The sequence below is a fragment of the Enhydra lutris genome, unplaced genomic scaffold (assembly GCF_002288905.1).
Source record: "Enhydra lutris kenyoni isolate GAN:26980312 unplaced genomic scaffold, ASM228890v2 scaffoldscaffold1, whole genome shotgun sequence".
Classification (NCBI taxonomy): domain Eukaryota; kingdom Metazoa; phylum Chordata; class Mammalia; order Carnivora; family Mustelidae; genus Enhydra; species Enhydra lutris.
The window spans coordinates 50,193,392-50,210,701 of NW_019154085.1; the positions used below are offsets into that span (position 1 = coordinate 50,193,392).

The 17,310-nt window shown below is 37.7% G+C and overlaps 1 protein-coding gene across 1 annotated transcript in view; it reads right to left on the reverse strand.

The window, feature by feature from the left end:
- LOC111149725 (nebulin) overlaps positions 1–17,310 on the reverse strand; it is a 201,455-nt gene that overhangs the window by 99,838 nt on the left and 84,307 nt on the right. Inside the window, exons 56-62 of the mRNA XM_022507000.1 lie at positions 16,145–16,456; positions 13,948–14,151; positions 8,388–8,492; positions 4,023–4,130; positions 2,382–2,693; positions 954–1,157; positions 386–490 (exon numbers count right to left, since the gene is read on the reverse strand). Of these exons, the coding sequence (XP_022362708.1) occupies positions 386–490; positions 954–1,157; positions 2,382–2,693; positions 4,023–4,130; positions 8,388–8,492; positions 13,948–14,151; positions 16,145–16,456 (1,350 nt within the window). The remainder of the gene's footprint in view (positions 1–385; positions 491–953; positions 1,158–2,381; positions 2,694–4,022; positions 4,131–8,387; positions 8,493–13,947; positions 14,152–16,144; positions 16,457–17,310) is intronic.

A 17,310-nucleotide genomic window follows, 5' to 3' on the forward strand; every position in this document is an offset into this window, starting at 1 on the left:
AATGCTTACAAAGAACATTAAATGGTAACCAGAACGTTACTGAAGCAGAATAATACAGGGAATGACAATGCACGGGTTCCAATACAATACATGCCTGCTCAGTAACTGTTTAATCAGGTAATGACTTGAGTCCCACACTGTAGGGGAAGGCATAAGGAATATTAGTCCCACTGAAGTAGATCTTCATAAGCATTCCATTCCCTGATACCCAGTTGCTAAAAGGCCAGTCTACACTGTGGACCTACCACACAGGGCAAAATTGAATAAAGAGAGAACTCTCTTCTACTGACGTATAATAAATTAGTTGAAACATGACACTAAGGAAATAATAAACAATTGCTCATTTTTGCCTTACTGTTCATTATATGATCAATAGTGTACGCACATCACTGTAGTTTATGCGGTTCAGTTTGGCGAGCATGATTTCTGGTGTATCTGGCATGACATGGATTGTTTTCTTATCATTGTCCCAGGCTTCAGTATATAAGTGCTGTGAAAAAAAGAAAAGATGAGAAAAATTACTTTGACATTCATATTTTTCCTTTATGTGTCACCTTTCCTCTAAACAAAGTAGAAATGAAATGACTAAAGCTGCATAAATTCCTACTTTTCATGTAGATAAATTACTATTTCCAAGAGTATTTAGCTTACTAGTTTACTGTTTCACTGACTCAGTTGTTACTGTTCCTTATTAAAATTCTTTAACAATTCTGAAATGTATAATTGGGTTGCAGTACTTAAAATGCAATTATGAAATAATTACAGCACATAGTATTTTTAATAGTTTACTATCTTGAAGTATTAGTAAGTGACTATGGTAGTATATTGGAAAAACCATTTTAGAAGGTATCCTGAATCCTAAAGCAATTATAGGAATGCAGTAACATGCCAGATTTTTTTTACCCTCTTCTATAGTGAATCCCTTGATCTAACAGTAAGGGGTAAAAACTCACCTTACTCATGTTCATAGCATTGCTCTTGGCCAGCACCTGTTCTGGAGTGTCAGTTATGCTGGTGAATTTCAGTGTCTCTGGACGCTGACGGTAGATGTTATCACTCAGTATCTCTGTGGCCCTCTTGGCTTTAACAACTTCCACGGAACCAATTGGAACCCAGCCAATGCCTCTCAGCCATTCAAGGTCTGACTTATATAAATTCTGCAAATCAGTGGATAAGAAACATATTTACTAATTCAAGTTTCAGATTCATTGTCACAAAATGGTTAGAGAAATACAAAAGTACAGAGGAACAGATAAAAGCTCCCAGCCTAGCTGCTCACTCCTTCACAAGCATTACTGAATCCTGAGAACACGTTCTTCCCTGAGCATTTTTTGGTACAGAGAATTGTACCAAGAATGGTGAAAGAATTTTTATAAAAAGTAGAAGACACCTGTGCTGAGGGTATGATAGGATTTTTACACAAAAGCAGAGCTTCTTTAGCTTTGGAAAATCCACTCTAATCGCTTCCAGTAAGACCCCACACTCAGACCAGTGCTATGTGAGTGTTGTAGTCACAACACCTCTAGCTTTTTTTTTTTTTTTAAGGGAAAAGAGCTGAAATTCAACTATAATAATGAGCTCAACATTTAGTAATGTTAACCCTTGCAAATCACACTCTGGATCTGCATTTTTAAATTGGAATATAATTAACATGTAACAATATATTAGTTTCAAGTCCCCACATGATGATTCAGTATATGAATATATTGTGAAATGATCACAACAAGTCTAACATCCATCACCACACACAGCTCTATTCTGTATGTGGAATAAAAACTTTAAGGACATCTTTATATCCACCTTCACAATCACAAAATGTCAAGTGTGTAATGTGGTCTTATAAAGAAATTATATTAGATATTACCCTAATTATTCATTTTATTTTACTCTCAATAGTGCATACTAACTGTTTATAAGAATTAAATGACCAGTTTTGAAAAAGACAGGAATATCTTAGTATTTCCCTGTTGGTAGTTATAAAATATAAATGTTTATTAAAATGACTTAGCATAATATACCTCTGTTCCTACATCTTCTAGCTCCCTCCACATCCACAATTCTACCCCTTCAGCCAAAAATGTGCAGCTATCTATTTTCGAGAACTCCGTTTCACCTAGCTCATGCAAAGCAAGCCTGAATCACCAAGAAGAAATATACCTATATATATTTGCCTATATATATCTTATTCCCTCTTTTCCATATGAGTCTTGGGGAAGAAAACGCTGAAATAAATTGTAGTGCTTTCTGTGGGAAACGCTTTTTAAACATTTAATCATGTGTTGTTTGAAATATACAAATAAATTCTAGTTCACTGGCATTAGAAGGCAGGGACACATCTTAGATCTGCTGTCGACATGCAGAACCAGCCTCGGGGTACTCACGTCGCTCTGGAGGTCGTAAGCTTTCCGAGCGTGGACGATGTCATTCTGGTCGGGCAGGCAGGTCCACTCGTGCAGAGGATGTCTGTAGTCCACATCACTGACTAAGGTCTGACACTGCTTGGCCAGAACGAGGCCGAGCATGTCCACTGGGCTGGTGTACCTGGTCTTGTATTTCTCAAATTCTTTCTTGTACTCAAGGTCACTCTGCACTTTGGCAATGTGCAGAGACCACATTATCTTGGGGTCGTCATGTATTGCTCGGGCACCAATGTGGTGGCCTAGCTGCCTGCGATACGCTTCTTTGTATTTGTACTGAAAGAAAGAAACCAGGGAATAAGAAGCGAGCAGCAAGGGTTACTTCCTGTCGTTCTTCTTGTGATAAGGCTCTTTTGTGATGAAATCCTTAAGACTCCAGGGGGGTTTTGGGGCACCTGGCTGACTCAGTGGGTTAAGCGATTGCCTTTAGCTCAGGTCATGATCTCATGGGTCCTAGAAGGGAACCCCATGTCCTCAAGCTCCTGGCTCAGTGGGGAGTCTGCTTCTACCTCTGCCTCTCCCCATTGCCCTCATGCTCGCTCTCATGCTCTTTCTCAAATAAGTAAAAGACTATAGGGCAGTTTCATCGTGTGCTGCTGAGACGCCACACATTAGAAAATGCTTACTCCCATCAAGGAGGGTGTTGTGCTCATTTGCACATTTCCACAGAAGAACACCACGATCCCTTTATACTATGGTAAAAAAAAAATGTATGTTGATAAAAGGTGATTAAAAAGTGAATTGTGAGAAGTTGAGTTCAATTACAGTGATAAACAGGGTCTCAGAAGTTGGTCACGTGGGTGGATTCAACGGAAAGGTTTATTAATCTTTTTTGCTAGGGCATTCTGAGAAATAATTTCCTCTACACAAATAATCTGAAAGGGTAGTTTAAAAATAGCCAATTTATGTTGTTTTAATAGGTACAAAGTTTCAGTTTTGCAAAATGAAAAAGTTCTGGAAGGCTGTTGTAGAATAGTGAGAGTACACCTAACACTGCTGAGCTATAGACTTGAAAATGGCTAAGACAGTAAATGTTATGTTTTAATTGTGATTAAAAAGAAAAACCTACAAAAATGAACAATTTCTACTATTTGGATTAAAATTGAAGTTGTCCAGGAATCGAAGGTCTTCATTCTCGGGGTAAAGGAATATCGATTTTGTGGACCCCTCACCAAGGACACATAGCTTTTTTTTTTTCTATTCTATGTCCTGCATCAAGTCATGGGGGAGAGCTCGTTAAAGCCTGTTTCTTTCCTGCCATCTTTGTCTTGAGTATATCCTGAGGAGAGCTTATAAGATTTTACAAGAAGCTCAACAGATATCTAGCTAGCTTTAATCAAGGTACTCAATCTTATTAAGCAAACACCGAAGGACAAGAGTCAAAAGAACCACATTGCAGTCCAGGTTTTGTCTCTGTAATGCTTGTGATCTTGGGCAGGTTATCTACTGTCTCAAATCCTCAATTTATTTGCCTACACAATGAAGGCAGTTCAGATGGAGGACTACAGATCCATGGATGATGACTACAGAGATTTCCAGCTATGATCCCCTGTGCAGGGGGCTTGGTCTGTTGGTAGCAAATGGAAGGATGTGATCAGCTCTTACGTCACTGGCAATGTCCCGGGAGGCCTTGGCAGCCACGATGGGAATGGCATCACTTCTCAAGTCATAGCCTTCTTTCTTGGCTTCTTCCATGGCCTGGCGATAGAAGTTCTGAGGAAAGAAGTAATGGCTTTTAGATATAGTACTCAATTGCACTCTACAATCGTATTTTTGTTGAAAGAAGACTATTTTGCATGCAAAACTAACTGTACTAATATGTTCAGCCTTAAATCTTTTTAAAAAATCTCTTTCTTGGGGCGCCTGGGTGGCTCAGTGGTTTAGCCTCTGCCTTCAGCTCAGGTCATGATCCCAGGGTTCTGGGATCGAGCCCCGCATCGGGCTCTCTGCTCAGCGGGGAGCCTGCTTCCTCCCCTCTCTGCCTGCCTCTCTGCCTACTTGAGATCTCCATCTGTCAAATAAATAAATAAAATCTTTAAAAAAAAATATTTCTTTTACTTTTTATTTATCCAAGCTATTTAAAAGGTAAAATTTTACATTCAGCAGGTTTTAAAATTGCAAGTTCTCTTACACAAATCCTTATAGATTTTAGACACCAAGTCAATAACTTCCAAATGTGTTGGACTGGTTCAGCACTTGCTCTTCTCATGACATGACCATGAAATGTTGATTTACTTAACTCCAAATTTGAATTAGAAACAATTTCATTAACAAAGAATATGGGTATGTAAAAATACACAATACCTACCACTGTGAGTACATATGCAAAATCAAACAGTGAACTAAGGTTAATCTGCTGTTCCTGAATGTCTGTTAATATTGATTTGCTCCCTATTCATATTGTCAGCTGCTAAAAACTGCTAGCAGACATAGGAATAGCAGGTACCAAGGATATAGGAGTTGAAAGCACAAAACAGAAAAAATTATATTTGATAAATTTATATATAAAATTGATATATTTGATAAAATTGGAAAAACCACCCGACTGTTCATTTTCTGTGGTAGGACAGATAAACACAGACCGTGGAACACAGGTGTGCTATGGGAACATAGTTTGAGAACCAGTGCATTAAACAAATCATCTGTACTGAGGCAGTCAGCCCCTTTTGCTTGTGAGCCACCTATAAGAATTTTGACCAATCCTATATTGCATTAAAACAAATTTTAAAATAATTGTTTTTTAATTAAAACATGACAAATAAGATATACATTTTGATACTTTTTAAACATAAAACTTATTACATCTCGTTATTTTTGTGATTTATAGGAATTCATGGTACCTTGATTGAAAAAGGTTTTGGTGGATATTAATTAAATTGTCTGGCACAGTTTTTTTGTTTTTTAAAACTCTCAGGCATGCATCACATTATCAGCTGGCACAGGTATGCCTTTCTTTTTTCTTTTTAGAAATAAAATCTTTATAAAATCTTCTCTAATCAAATACCTTAATGCATGTTTTAATATCTAAAAATGTGCATTTTTCTTATTTTGAACAACTTCAAACCTACAGAAAAGTTTTTAGTACAGTGAACTTCCAGCTACCCAGATATTAGCACTTTTTTTTTAGCCATATTTATCTTTCTCTTCTGTGTATGTGTGGTATGTATATTACTTATTTCCAATAATAAGGACTAATCACGAATAAACTGTAGACATCATGACTTCTACTTTTAAACACTTATGTCCATGTATTGCCTAAGAATAAAGTCGTTTTTACAATTATAGTATATTTATTAAATTTGGGAAGTTTAATACTGACATAATACTGCTATCTAATAGATAGTGAATATTCAAATGTCACCAACTGTCCTAGTAATGTCCTTTAGAACAATATTGTTTTTCTACCTAGAATCCAGTTCAGGAGCACGAGTAGCATTTGGCTGTCTCGTCTGTTTCTGGGCCTTTAATCAGTGCTTTTGTTTTAAAGTGAAAGAAGAGTGGCCAAGAAAGAAGTGGACCCCACCTTAACGCGGGGCCCTCCCAGACATGTAACTTAGAAGGGTACCAGGAAAGTGGCAGCTATGTTAAGTGCTTAAAACAATGCAAGCCAGCATCCCTATTGGAAAGACTTTGTGTTACACCTCAAGGACACCGAAAATTTGAAGGTAGCTCATCTTTACGCCGCCAAACAGAGACACGGTTCTTAAACCCGTCTATGATGGCGTAACTTAATTCTTAATCCCAGTTTCTCCCCTTTCCTCTGCTAAGCGTTACTGAGTCAAGGAAAGCAGTCATAGAACCCGTAGATAGCTCTGAAAAAAGGACTCAGAAATCACTGATGGTTTTAAGGGCAAACAATGACCTTGATTCTTTAGGGCTTTATCTGTCTTCCTACGTTACAATGTTCAGTATTTTGTCATTGTATAAAGGCTGTAAAAAACAACATTTTAAATGTAAGGCAAGGCTTTAAATAGTGTGGCAGCAATAATGAAAACTAATTGCTTCATTATTATGCTCCATTTTCATGTTAGATTGAATTAAAAATACTGGAATAATATCTGAATTTTAAATATGATGCAGAGGTGCTTAATTTTTAAATGATCTAAGAGTCCTAGAAGGAAGTTATTGTATGTTTTTAATGTAGATTATTACTATGTGACAAATTACATTCTTCCCAGGGTAAGATTTTACAAGGAAAAGCTAAAGTGAAAATAAGAACAAATTTGATACATTTGAGATATAATCTTAAGGGCATTTGGTCTTAAAAATTCCTAGAAATGTTTATTTTGAAACTGGACAGCCAAATAGCTCCTCTATTATATTTTTCCTTGGAGGACTCTGTCCTTATGCATAAGTGGAAAAATATGTTTAAGTCATCTCATGTCTTCAGGCCAAACAAATAAATAAATTTATTTCATTCTTTCAACATTTGAAAAAGATTCAGGGCTTCAAAGAAGAGAATACTTTTGGTTGCCATTCAATACCACGTTTTAAACCTTGTTTGGTAAGTTATTTACCCAAGAGAACTAGATAGAACAGGTAAATGAGAATTTAAGAGAAAAAAAGTAAAATGTGGTTGCTTTGTTTATTTGGTGTGTATTTATTGAGCTAAGTATGGAATGAAAGTACCAGTTGGGTTGAGAAAAACTCAAGAGAGCCATTCTGAAATCTAATCTTCAGGATACAGCCCTTAGGGAATTAACATCCTCATGTAATTTTAAAGAAAATTAATCCAGCTGAAAATTATAGAAATAAAAGCCTCAATTTCCTCTCAGTCTGAAAACAAACAAACAAAAAGCCACCTATCTCATCTGACCTAATTTTAACAAAAGGGAAAGGTAAAAGCATCATTACAGTTTGGGATAGAAACTAATTTCATCTGTCTAGGGTGAGACAGACCTCTTTGGAAAAGCTAAACCAACAGAGAATCAGTGTGGCCAAGAGAAAAATTGCTCAAATTGCCATGGGCAATCAAATACTTATGATTAGGCTTGTCTTCTGGTCTACTTCATAATGCTGGAGGAAGGGAAATCATATCCTCTTCATTTCACTTGTCATGGTTACTCAATACAAACATGCCTTTTCTTTAGGGTCACATAATTGTAGTCAGAAGTAGTTAATACAGAAGAATGAATATGGTCAAGTCTTGAAAATGAGTACTTAATTTTCCAATGTTCTCAAACTGAAGAAGAATCCCTTTTTTTTTTTTAAACGAAGACACACCAACATGTAAGAAATCAATTTCTTGTTGGATAAACCAGATAATTGTTAACTTTGGCAAGTACAACTGGGCAAGAAGCTGTTTCTGCAGCAGTATTTCTGGACTACAAAGATATGTGATGACAAGTTTAGGGAGGTGGGAGATAACACATAAAAAATATATTGTATTGTCCTCAGGCAATTTTGAAATGGATGGATTTGAGAATTCTCATTTTTGTTCTTGTAAATAAACAAGGTATTTTGAGCATGGTAGATAAATCTAATATGTATGGTAACTAGAGTGTATGAGGAAGAAATCAAAGGTTAATAGCATCTATTTTGTGCCAGGCTCTATGCTGGGCATATTATATACAACTTTACTTAGTCACCACAAAAATTTTCAAGATATATATTTTTATCTCATTTCACAGGTAACTGAACAAAAACTCACAAAATATTTAAGTACTAATCTGATAAATAATAATCATTATTTTTAAATTAAAATTGTAAGTTTCAATCATTAATAGTTGGGAGTTTTTTTTCCTTTTCCTGGCATAGAGACATTTTTGTATTTATTTCTGTATCATTTTATCTATCTACCTTTTGACAGATGGCACAAATATTCAGGGTATGGTGATGGGCATAAAAAGATAAAACTAAGCTAACTGGTGCACATGAGAATTAAATCCAGGATTCTAACTTTATTACTACATCAACAACAACAAAAAAATCAATGAGGTCAGATCAAGAAACCAAAACAAACGGTCTTACCTCACTATAATTTATTTTATTTTGTCTTGCCAACATAATTTCAGGTGTATCAGGCATGATGTGGACTTGGGTCTTGTCTTTGTCCCAGGCTTCTGTGTATAAGCGCTGTGAATGATAAAAAAAAGGTAATGAATTAGACAAACAATGTTGTGTATAGGAGTTTCTAATTTAGAGATCATGACAAATTTGAAAGCCAGCCTCCTCACTATCCATGCTGTGGGCTATATGCCAATAGTCTTTGATCTCTTTGAAATTACAAGATACTTATTGTCACTAAATATAAACATAGGCTAAGATATGAAAAAAAAAGTATGTGTTTTGTTACAGGATCACCTCCAATTAAATTACAAGCAACTATTTTCTAAGCACATACAAATATCCCTATGTACTAGATCTACATTAAATACTTTCCATGGTTTTGTTCGTGGTTTATTAACTGCAAATGTAACTGGGTATGCCTTCTCTAGATTTCTTTTCGATAAATATCACGGAGATCTGCATCTCATTTGTTTGTTTCATACTCACCTAGATAAGTACCCGACAAGAAAGAAACCTTGATATCAAACCATGTATTACTCTCACTGGCTGCAAACAAGTTGAACACCGAACATCTATCCTATTCTTTACACTATTTCACAAGAGATGTCAAAGCAGAAATTCCCACATACATTTTTGGAATCCTGATGTAACTGAATAGAGAATGCAACCAAAACACTAAACACAATATGGCAATTGGATAAAATGAAAAACACTAAATTAACCATGGATATTCTCAAGGATATACGGTTCCATTTTAGTTTCCCCCCAATTGGGGGCTCACCTTGTTCATATTGAGGGCATTGTTCTTGGCCAGCACCTGCTCCAGGGAATCAGGCACACTAGTGAACTTGAACTGGTCCGGAGGCTGGCGGTAGATGTTGTCACTCAGTATCTCCACAGCTCTCTTGCACCTGACCAAATCCAGAGACCCAATGGGGACCCAGCCGATGCCTTTCAGCCACTGGAGATCTGACTTGTAAACATTCTGGTGAGATCAAACACAAAAGCAAGTCTTACTTAAGCTGTTATGACACCTGCTTTAAAAAATGAAAGAAAAAGGCTGAAAAACTTTAATAGCCAAACTTCACGTCTATGTCTCTTCAAATACAAAGCCCAATTAAGACCTTCGTAGTATCATGTTCTCTCCTATAGGAAAGTAAGGCACACTCAACGAGAGGCAGAGAGAAAAAATGTTATTACTTCTGAGGCCTCAGCCTAATCCTAGACCATTATCTATGTATCACCGCGCATTACTATCATAAGCATGGTCACCGGTGGTATATTATGGGTCCTAGTACTCACGTCACTCTGGAGGTCATAGGCCTTGCGGGCATGGATGACATCATTCTGATCAGGCAGACACATCCATTCGTGTAGGGGATGTTTGTAGTCTATGTCACTGACTAAGGTCTGGCACTTCTTGGCCAGCACCAACCCCAGCATGTCCACTGGGCTGCTGAACTTGGTCTTCCACTTCTCAAAGTCCTTCTTGTACTCCCTGTCACTCTGAATCTTGGCCACATGGATCGACCACATGATCTTGGGGTCATCCTCAACATTTCGGGCTCCAATGTGATGGCCAAGTTGCTTTCGGTAACCATCTTTGTATTTATACTGAAATAAAAGTAGTCATTTAAAAAATAAGCATGAATAGAAAGGGCTAAAATTATTGTTAGTTTAAAACATCATTTTTTAAACATCACTTAAAGCGTCAAATTTAAAATAAATTTGGAATCATCTGAATATCAACTCATCTCTTCATCCTAAACTCTGATTTGACTGTAGCAATTCTCTAATGGGAAAACAGGCCAAACTACATAGTCCTATGGTTTGCAGACATTAAGTCCCTGGAAATAAAGGCAGCAACACTTCCAGAATATCAGTCATGGCAGCACACTGCCTTTCCTTCATCTTGGGTCAGTGAAATCACTAACGCAGAAATTTACATACAATTTTTCAAATGCTATTCCCCAGTCCACAGGTACTATATTACTTCCCCTACCCATCTCTCAGGCCTCCCAGTTCTAGCTCTGTTGACCTTCACTGGGTCGTCTGACTCCCTAAAATGGACTGGCTTGTGTTTTCTATCCTGCACTCCCTGCTCTGCTGGACATCAAGTTTGGCTGGCATTTCTTGGGATTCCCCAAGTGAGAAAACAGATTATATAACTAAAAGAAAGCATTTTGGTGGTGGTGTAAGTTCTGAGTGGATATTCTCTCTTCACTTTAGGCAATAACATCACACAAATCCTAAAGTATACTTATGGAAGCCTGAATTCTTCACCAAAGGACCCACTTCTTTCAGAGGACAGCAGAAAGACAATCAGGATCACCATTTTATTGCTTTTGGTTGTCTTCGTTTTTCTTTTTTCATTTAATAAGAACTCAAAAGGAACCACTTAAGGTAATTTTCCAAAGAAAAGGTTGGCAAAAATCCAGATCAGATTCATTGAAATGTACATTTTCCTAGATCTGGCTGAACACGGTCTTTTTCAGATGTTGAGCCAACACATGTAACCAAGTTATTTTTTTAACCCTTCTGGCATTTTCTCATTTCTATATAAGGTACGTGTTCAAAATATGGAGATAAATGTCTCATAACTATAGATATGAGCAACTATAGATTCAAATTCAACTTTATCTTGAAGTTCAGGATACCCTCTCTACCTATGGGACATGAATATTAAAGTGATTCAGACTTAAACATATAAGAGTTTTTCCGATGAAAAACTTTTTTTTTTCATTTAAAGCACAATAAATATGCTTTAACTGGCACCCAGATGCATCTCCCTGCTGTAATGAGGATCATCCCCCCCCCCCACCATCTACATGCACATACATGGAGTGTTGCTACTCACGTCACTGGCAATGTCCCGGGAGGCCTTGGCCGCCACGATTGGGATGGCATCGGCTCGCAGGTCGTAGCCTTTCTTCTTTGCTTCTTCGTTGGCGAGTTTATACAGAGTCTACAAAGAGTGTCACAGTTAAAGCAAAGGGTTTGACGGTGACAACTGGGAGATTACTAAGTGACATAACGAGTAATTTTAAAAAGGACACACTGGAAATAACCTAAATTTCTAGCAATATTGAAAGCAAATAAATTATATCTTACCCAAAAGAAAATATACACAGCTTTAGAAATGAGATCAGTTAACACAGATTGATATATTAGTCCATTATGTATTGTACATTAATACATAGCATGTGGTTTGATATATTATGTATAATCTAATAGTAGAGATCAATTGACAAAGTATCAATTTCTACATGCTAAGTAAAAAATAACTGGAGAACAATGTTTATTATTCATATATATATAAAATATATACATATACTTTTATCCATTTCTTTATTAAAACATCTTTTACAATCATGTAATACTTTATAATGTTTAAAAAAACGAATGAGAAAAAGACTGAAGTACAATTTAAAACATAGCTAACTGGACTATAATTACAACTTTAAGGGTCTAAATTTTGGCTGTATCATATTACTAAAACATGCAGTTATAGATTGCATTTTACTTAAAAAAAAAAAAAAAAAGTAATCGGTGCTGTTCATAGAGAACACTTGTTTCCCATGCCTGAAGCTTTCTTTCTATAGAAGCAGCTCAATTATTTTTCTCTGACCTTTCTCCTTTTTCTGCCCCTCTCCTCTCTTCCTGTGAAGAGGTGCAATGACTTAATGATTCATTTCACCAGAAGGGACGGGGTAACTGGGTACTCCCTGCTCATCTTTGACCATGTCCCTCTAGGAATAAACCTAGTGCTCTTATCTGCTTCTCTGGGCTCTAGCCCTGAGGGGAGGGGAGCTGACTGCCCTGCTCCAGTGTGGCCTCTGCCTCTGGGAACCTAATTCTGGGATTCAGTTAGGCTCCTTTCGTTCTCATACAAATGCATCCTTGAACCTAACTTGAGTGGCATAAAATGTGAGATTTCAACTTCTATTATTATATTCCTTTGTTTTACCTCTCAATTTTATTTAGGATCCAGGAAGGGAAAAGGTACATATTATCAGAGTCCCCCTTGGTAAGATTGCCAGATTTAGCAAATAAAAATATAGCATGCCCAGCTGAACTTGAATATTAGGTAAACAACAAGTAGTGTTTCAGTATGAATAGTGAACCACTCTTTTATCTGACCATCTTACTGCTTAGAAATGCCAAAAATACTCCTCAGCCCCAACTACCCATACTGGCAATGGCCATAAACTAAAAAGATAAAGTGACTTCAGTTTGCCCAGGAAATCCTACAGCATATAATATTTAACCCAGAAATGAAAGGCTGTGATAAGTGCTCATATCACAGAGCCAAACGCACCACAATACCTGAGGCTTGAGAATCTCCACAAAAGTAAATGCAGGAAAACAAACGGTAACAATGATAACAAACAGTGTAGCACCAACCAACGTTTGCACTTACCTCACTGTAGTTGAGCTTGTTCTGCCTTGCCAACATGATCTCCGGGGTATCAGGCATTATATGAACTTGATTCTTGTCTTTGTCCCAGGCTTCTGTGTATAAACGCTATCAAAGAAGATGTTGATAGAAAACCATGTGAAGGTGTGGTATCTATATATATATATATATGTATGCCATGGAATATTACTCAGCCATCAAAAAGAATGAAATCCAGCCATTTGCAATGACATGGTTGGAACTGGAGGGTATCATTTTAAGTGAAATAAGTCAGAGAAAGACAAATACCCTATCATTTCACTCATAGGCAGGATTTAAGAGACAAAACAGATGAACATAGGGGAAGGGAAGGAAAAATAAAGTAAGATGAAAACAGAGGAGGAGGCAAACCGTAAGAGACTCTTCACTCCAGGAAACAAACTGAAGGTTGCTGGAGGGGAACTGGATGGGTGGATGGGGTAACTGGGAGTTGGGCATTAAGGAGGACATGAGATGTAACGAGTACTGCATACTATAGAAGACTGATGAATCACTAAATTCTACCTCTGAAACAAATAATATGGTATATGTTAAATTGAATTTAAATAAAAAAAAACTTTAAAAACCATTTGAAATAGGAATAACAAAAAGGCAAAATAAACACGACTGTTACTAATCTAGTAGGAAAAATAAACCAAACTTGGGTATAAGGTATTCAATTTAAGGTTGGAGTCTTAGTATTAGTTATCGAGGTTAAAACTGGGAATAATAGAAATTATTTGGAGGATTTCAAGTGTGTAATTTAGGAGGTAAATGTGACCCTCCACTTCAATGGATAATTTTTTTTTTAAAGATTTTATTTATTTATTTGACAGACAGAGATCACAAGTAGGCAGAGAGGCAGGCAGAGAGAGAGAGGAAGGGAAGCAGGCTCCCTGCTGAGCAGAGAGCCCAATGCGGGGCTCGATCCCAGGACCCTGGGATCATGACCTGAGCTGAAGGCAGCGGCTTTAACCCACTGAGCCACCCAGGCGCCCCTCAACGGATAATTTTAAGTGCACTAGTCGTTAGAGTATAGCAGCATCCTTCAGCATGTTAGAGAGGCTGGAGGCAGCTGGGGCTCACCTTGTTCATATTGAGGGCATTGTTCTTGGCCAGCACCTGCTCCAGGGAATCAGGCACACTAGTGAACTTGAACTGGTCCGGAGGCTGGCGGTAGATGTTGTCACTCAGTATCTCCGCAGCTCTCTTGCACTTGACCAAATCCAGAGACCCAATGGGGACCCAGCCGATGCCTTTCAGCCACTGGAGATCTGATTTGTAAATGTTCTGTGAAGAAGAAAAATGAGAGAAGCTCTTCAGCAAGATTAAAAGATTATGGGTACAGAAGCCAAGGCAATTAGTAATAAATAATGCACAATATGGATAAGCTCCTGTGTTATTGTTTTTTAATAGAAAATAAGCTCTCTGTGTCAGGAAGACTAAAAGAGCAACTGTGTTCAAAAACAACCCAGAGATGTCTCCTGGCCATGACAAAAAGTGACCATATGCTTCCGATTGTAAGGAAAGAAATAATCTAAACTAGTATCTTTTGTTAGTCAGTTCAGTGAATATTATTATAACGTCCATGTGTAAAGGAAAACAACAGCATCCCAGAGTGGGAGAAACCACAGATACGTCCAGCCGTAGGCTACCAGTAAATACATGTTAGGCCTAGTCCGAAGAAATCCTCTGTAGCTATTAAAAGCCATATTGTAAAGAATGTTGATTACTTGTAGAAATGTCATTAATATAACATTACATGAAGAACAAACATAAAACAATGTATGTGAATAAATTACATGAGTAGGAGTGGGCTTTTTCAGTGGTTAGATTATGCTCGGTTTTATTGCCTTCTGTCTTTTTTTCCTCCTCTTTCAAAATATCTGTAATGCTCTTTAAGAGTAAACACAGAAAGAAGTGAAGCTATGGGAATGACACAGAGCCACTGAAGCCCTGAGCAGACTTTTCCCGGCCTGAGCACTGCTCAAGGCTCAGGGCAATAAACAACCATGATGTTGGTCCAAGGTCCAATCTCTTCCCACCAAGTCCTCAGGACGAGAAGATGGACTCCTTTCCAGAATTGTCTTTCCATACTTTTCTCCTGTGATTTTAAATAATTTTTCTGCTAAGGATTTTTGTGAACCCATTAAGTATTCATAACTACTTCACAGCAAAGGAACTGGACCTTTGCCTAGCTCAGTGGAAGGATTTTACCCATAACAGCAATTAGGCAGAAAATAGAGACTGCTATGTTGCAGTCTAGACAAAAAGCCTGTTGGAATTGCCCTACGCTGACTACTAATTGCCCCCAAAATAACAACTACAAGAATGAAAACAATAACATTTCATACCTCTGGAGTGCTTTTTAACTTTCAAACGGCTGTTAACTTTCAAATAACCATTAAGGCTGTTTATCACAGGGTTGGGGAGGAGATCTTGGAAAGGCACCCAACTAACAGACAGATGCAGGCAGGCTGTCAACACTGTCACTCCACGGGTGACATTAGCCATTTTAACTCTCTTTCATGCACAGGCAAAGCCTTTTTTTTTTTTTGGGACACAGTTGCAAAACACAGGGTGGGTGTGTCAAAGACTACAGAACAAGTGTGGGTGGTTTCATAGGTGAGCTTGCATAGTTTCTGGTAAGAGTCAATTACTGTCCTCCCAAATCCTCTAACGTTTAATAATCCCTTCAAACAGTAAGGAACCGTGCTTCTCACATCTAGATTGATACTGAAAGCGGCTGCACTAGGTACTAGGGTCCGTCATTTCCAGGTGACCGATCCACGGAGAGCCGAGCTGAGCGGTGCTAAGAGAAGACGATGTCAATGAACTGACCTAGTAGTTTACAAACACAGCAACTTCTCTTATTTCATAAGAGTAACAATTAGCATTGTAGCAGGCATCAGAATTCTCATGAGAACTTTGGTTTGCAAAGAAACTAAAAACAAATTTCAGAGTAATTTTTTTTTAATATAAAAATGTGTTGTTTCTACCCCCCTACAAGAATAAAAGAAATGTCTCCATCTGGTGGACTCTGAATTCTAACATCACTTAGTTCTTTTTTTTTATAGGACCAAATCCAGTTTGTAAACTTCACTTCCTCATAAAGCCCATTAAATACATTCATAAAAAGCAATAAAAGTTTATTCTGATTGAGATCTCACTTATTGATCAATAAATCTTAGCTTAAGTGGGACAATGGGTTGCATATGAAGGACAACTTTTATAGAGTTTCAATTATTTCTGAACACAGCTCTTTTATGGAAGCTGTACTCACATCGCTCTGGAGGTCATAGGCTTGCCGAGCATGGATGACGTCATTCTGGTCGGGCAGGCACGTCCACTGGTGCAGGTAGTTCTTGTAGTCTATGTCACTGACTAAGGTCTGGCACTTCTTGGCCAGGACCACTCCTAGCATGTCCACTGGGCTGCTGAACTTGGTCTTCCACTTCTCAAAGTCCTTCTTGTACTCCCTGTCACTCTGGATCTTGGCCACATGCATGGACCACATCATCTTGGGGTCATCTTTGATGTCCCGGGCTCCAATGTGGTGGCCAAGCTGCTTGCGGTAACCATCTTTGTATTTGTACTGGGATGAAAACACACAAATCAGGTTTTTATTATAAGCCCTTGGAGGTCAAAAGTCTGTACAAAATCACCTTGCTTACATCAAAGTTGTAAGTTGACTTCTGCTAATAAACATTAACCCAAGCTGGTATCCTGACCTTTACCCTTGAAGCTTATAGAGCTAAGAACATAGATGGAATCCATATAATTGTAGTTCATAAACCAAATCACCTATGGCTTGGTAATAAAGAGTAATTCTGGAGGAAGGTAGTGCCCACAGGAGGGAGAGGCCATTTGAACAAGGGAATTTGGAGAAATGAATTTTAGGTACTAAAAGTATGTCAGGAAAGAGATGCACTTGGCAACATGGCATGTTTCGTAAGTCATAAAATGAGTGTCTGGTTCCTGGAAGGATGCAGTACTCTAGGTCAAGGACCTAGTTTAGTATACCAGTTATTATACTAATATAAACAAACAGTATACCACTAGTATGCTAATACAATACCAGAATTATTATACTAGTGAAGCTGAGGTCGCAGTCCAATTGGTTAGAGCATGCTCCAAAAAACTCCTGGGTTCTATGCCTGCATAGGCCAAGAATGTTTTTATTATTCCCTGTCCAATGACGTTGTCTTGGGATCTGAGCCAGTTATTCAAGATACATGCCTCTAGTCTCAAAGACCACTAAGAAAAGTATGGATGGGTCAGCAGGATGCAATATGGTACAGTGGGAAGTAATGAGGTTGTCTGGATTTTAATTCCACCACCTACTAAGAGTTTGATTTTAGACAAGATGCTTAAGCAATCCACAAAACAGGGATAATGACATTGCTTATATCCTAGGATAATTATGAAGTATATCACATGTCAAGCTCT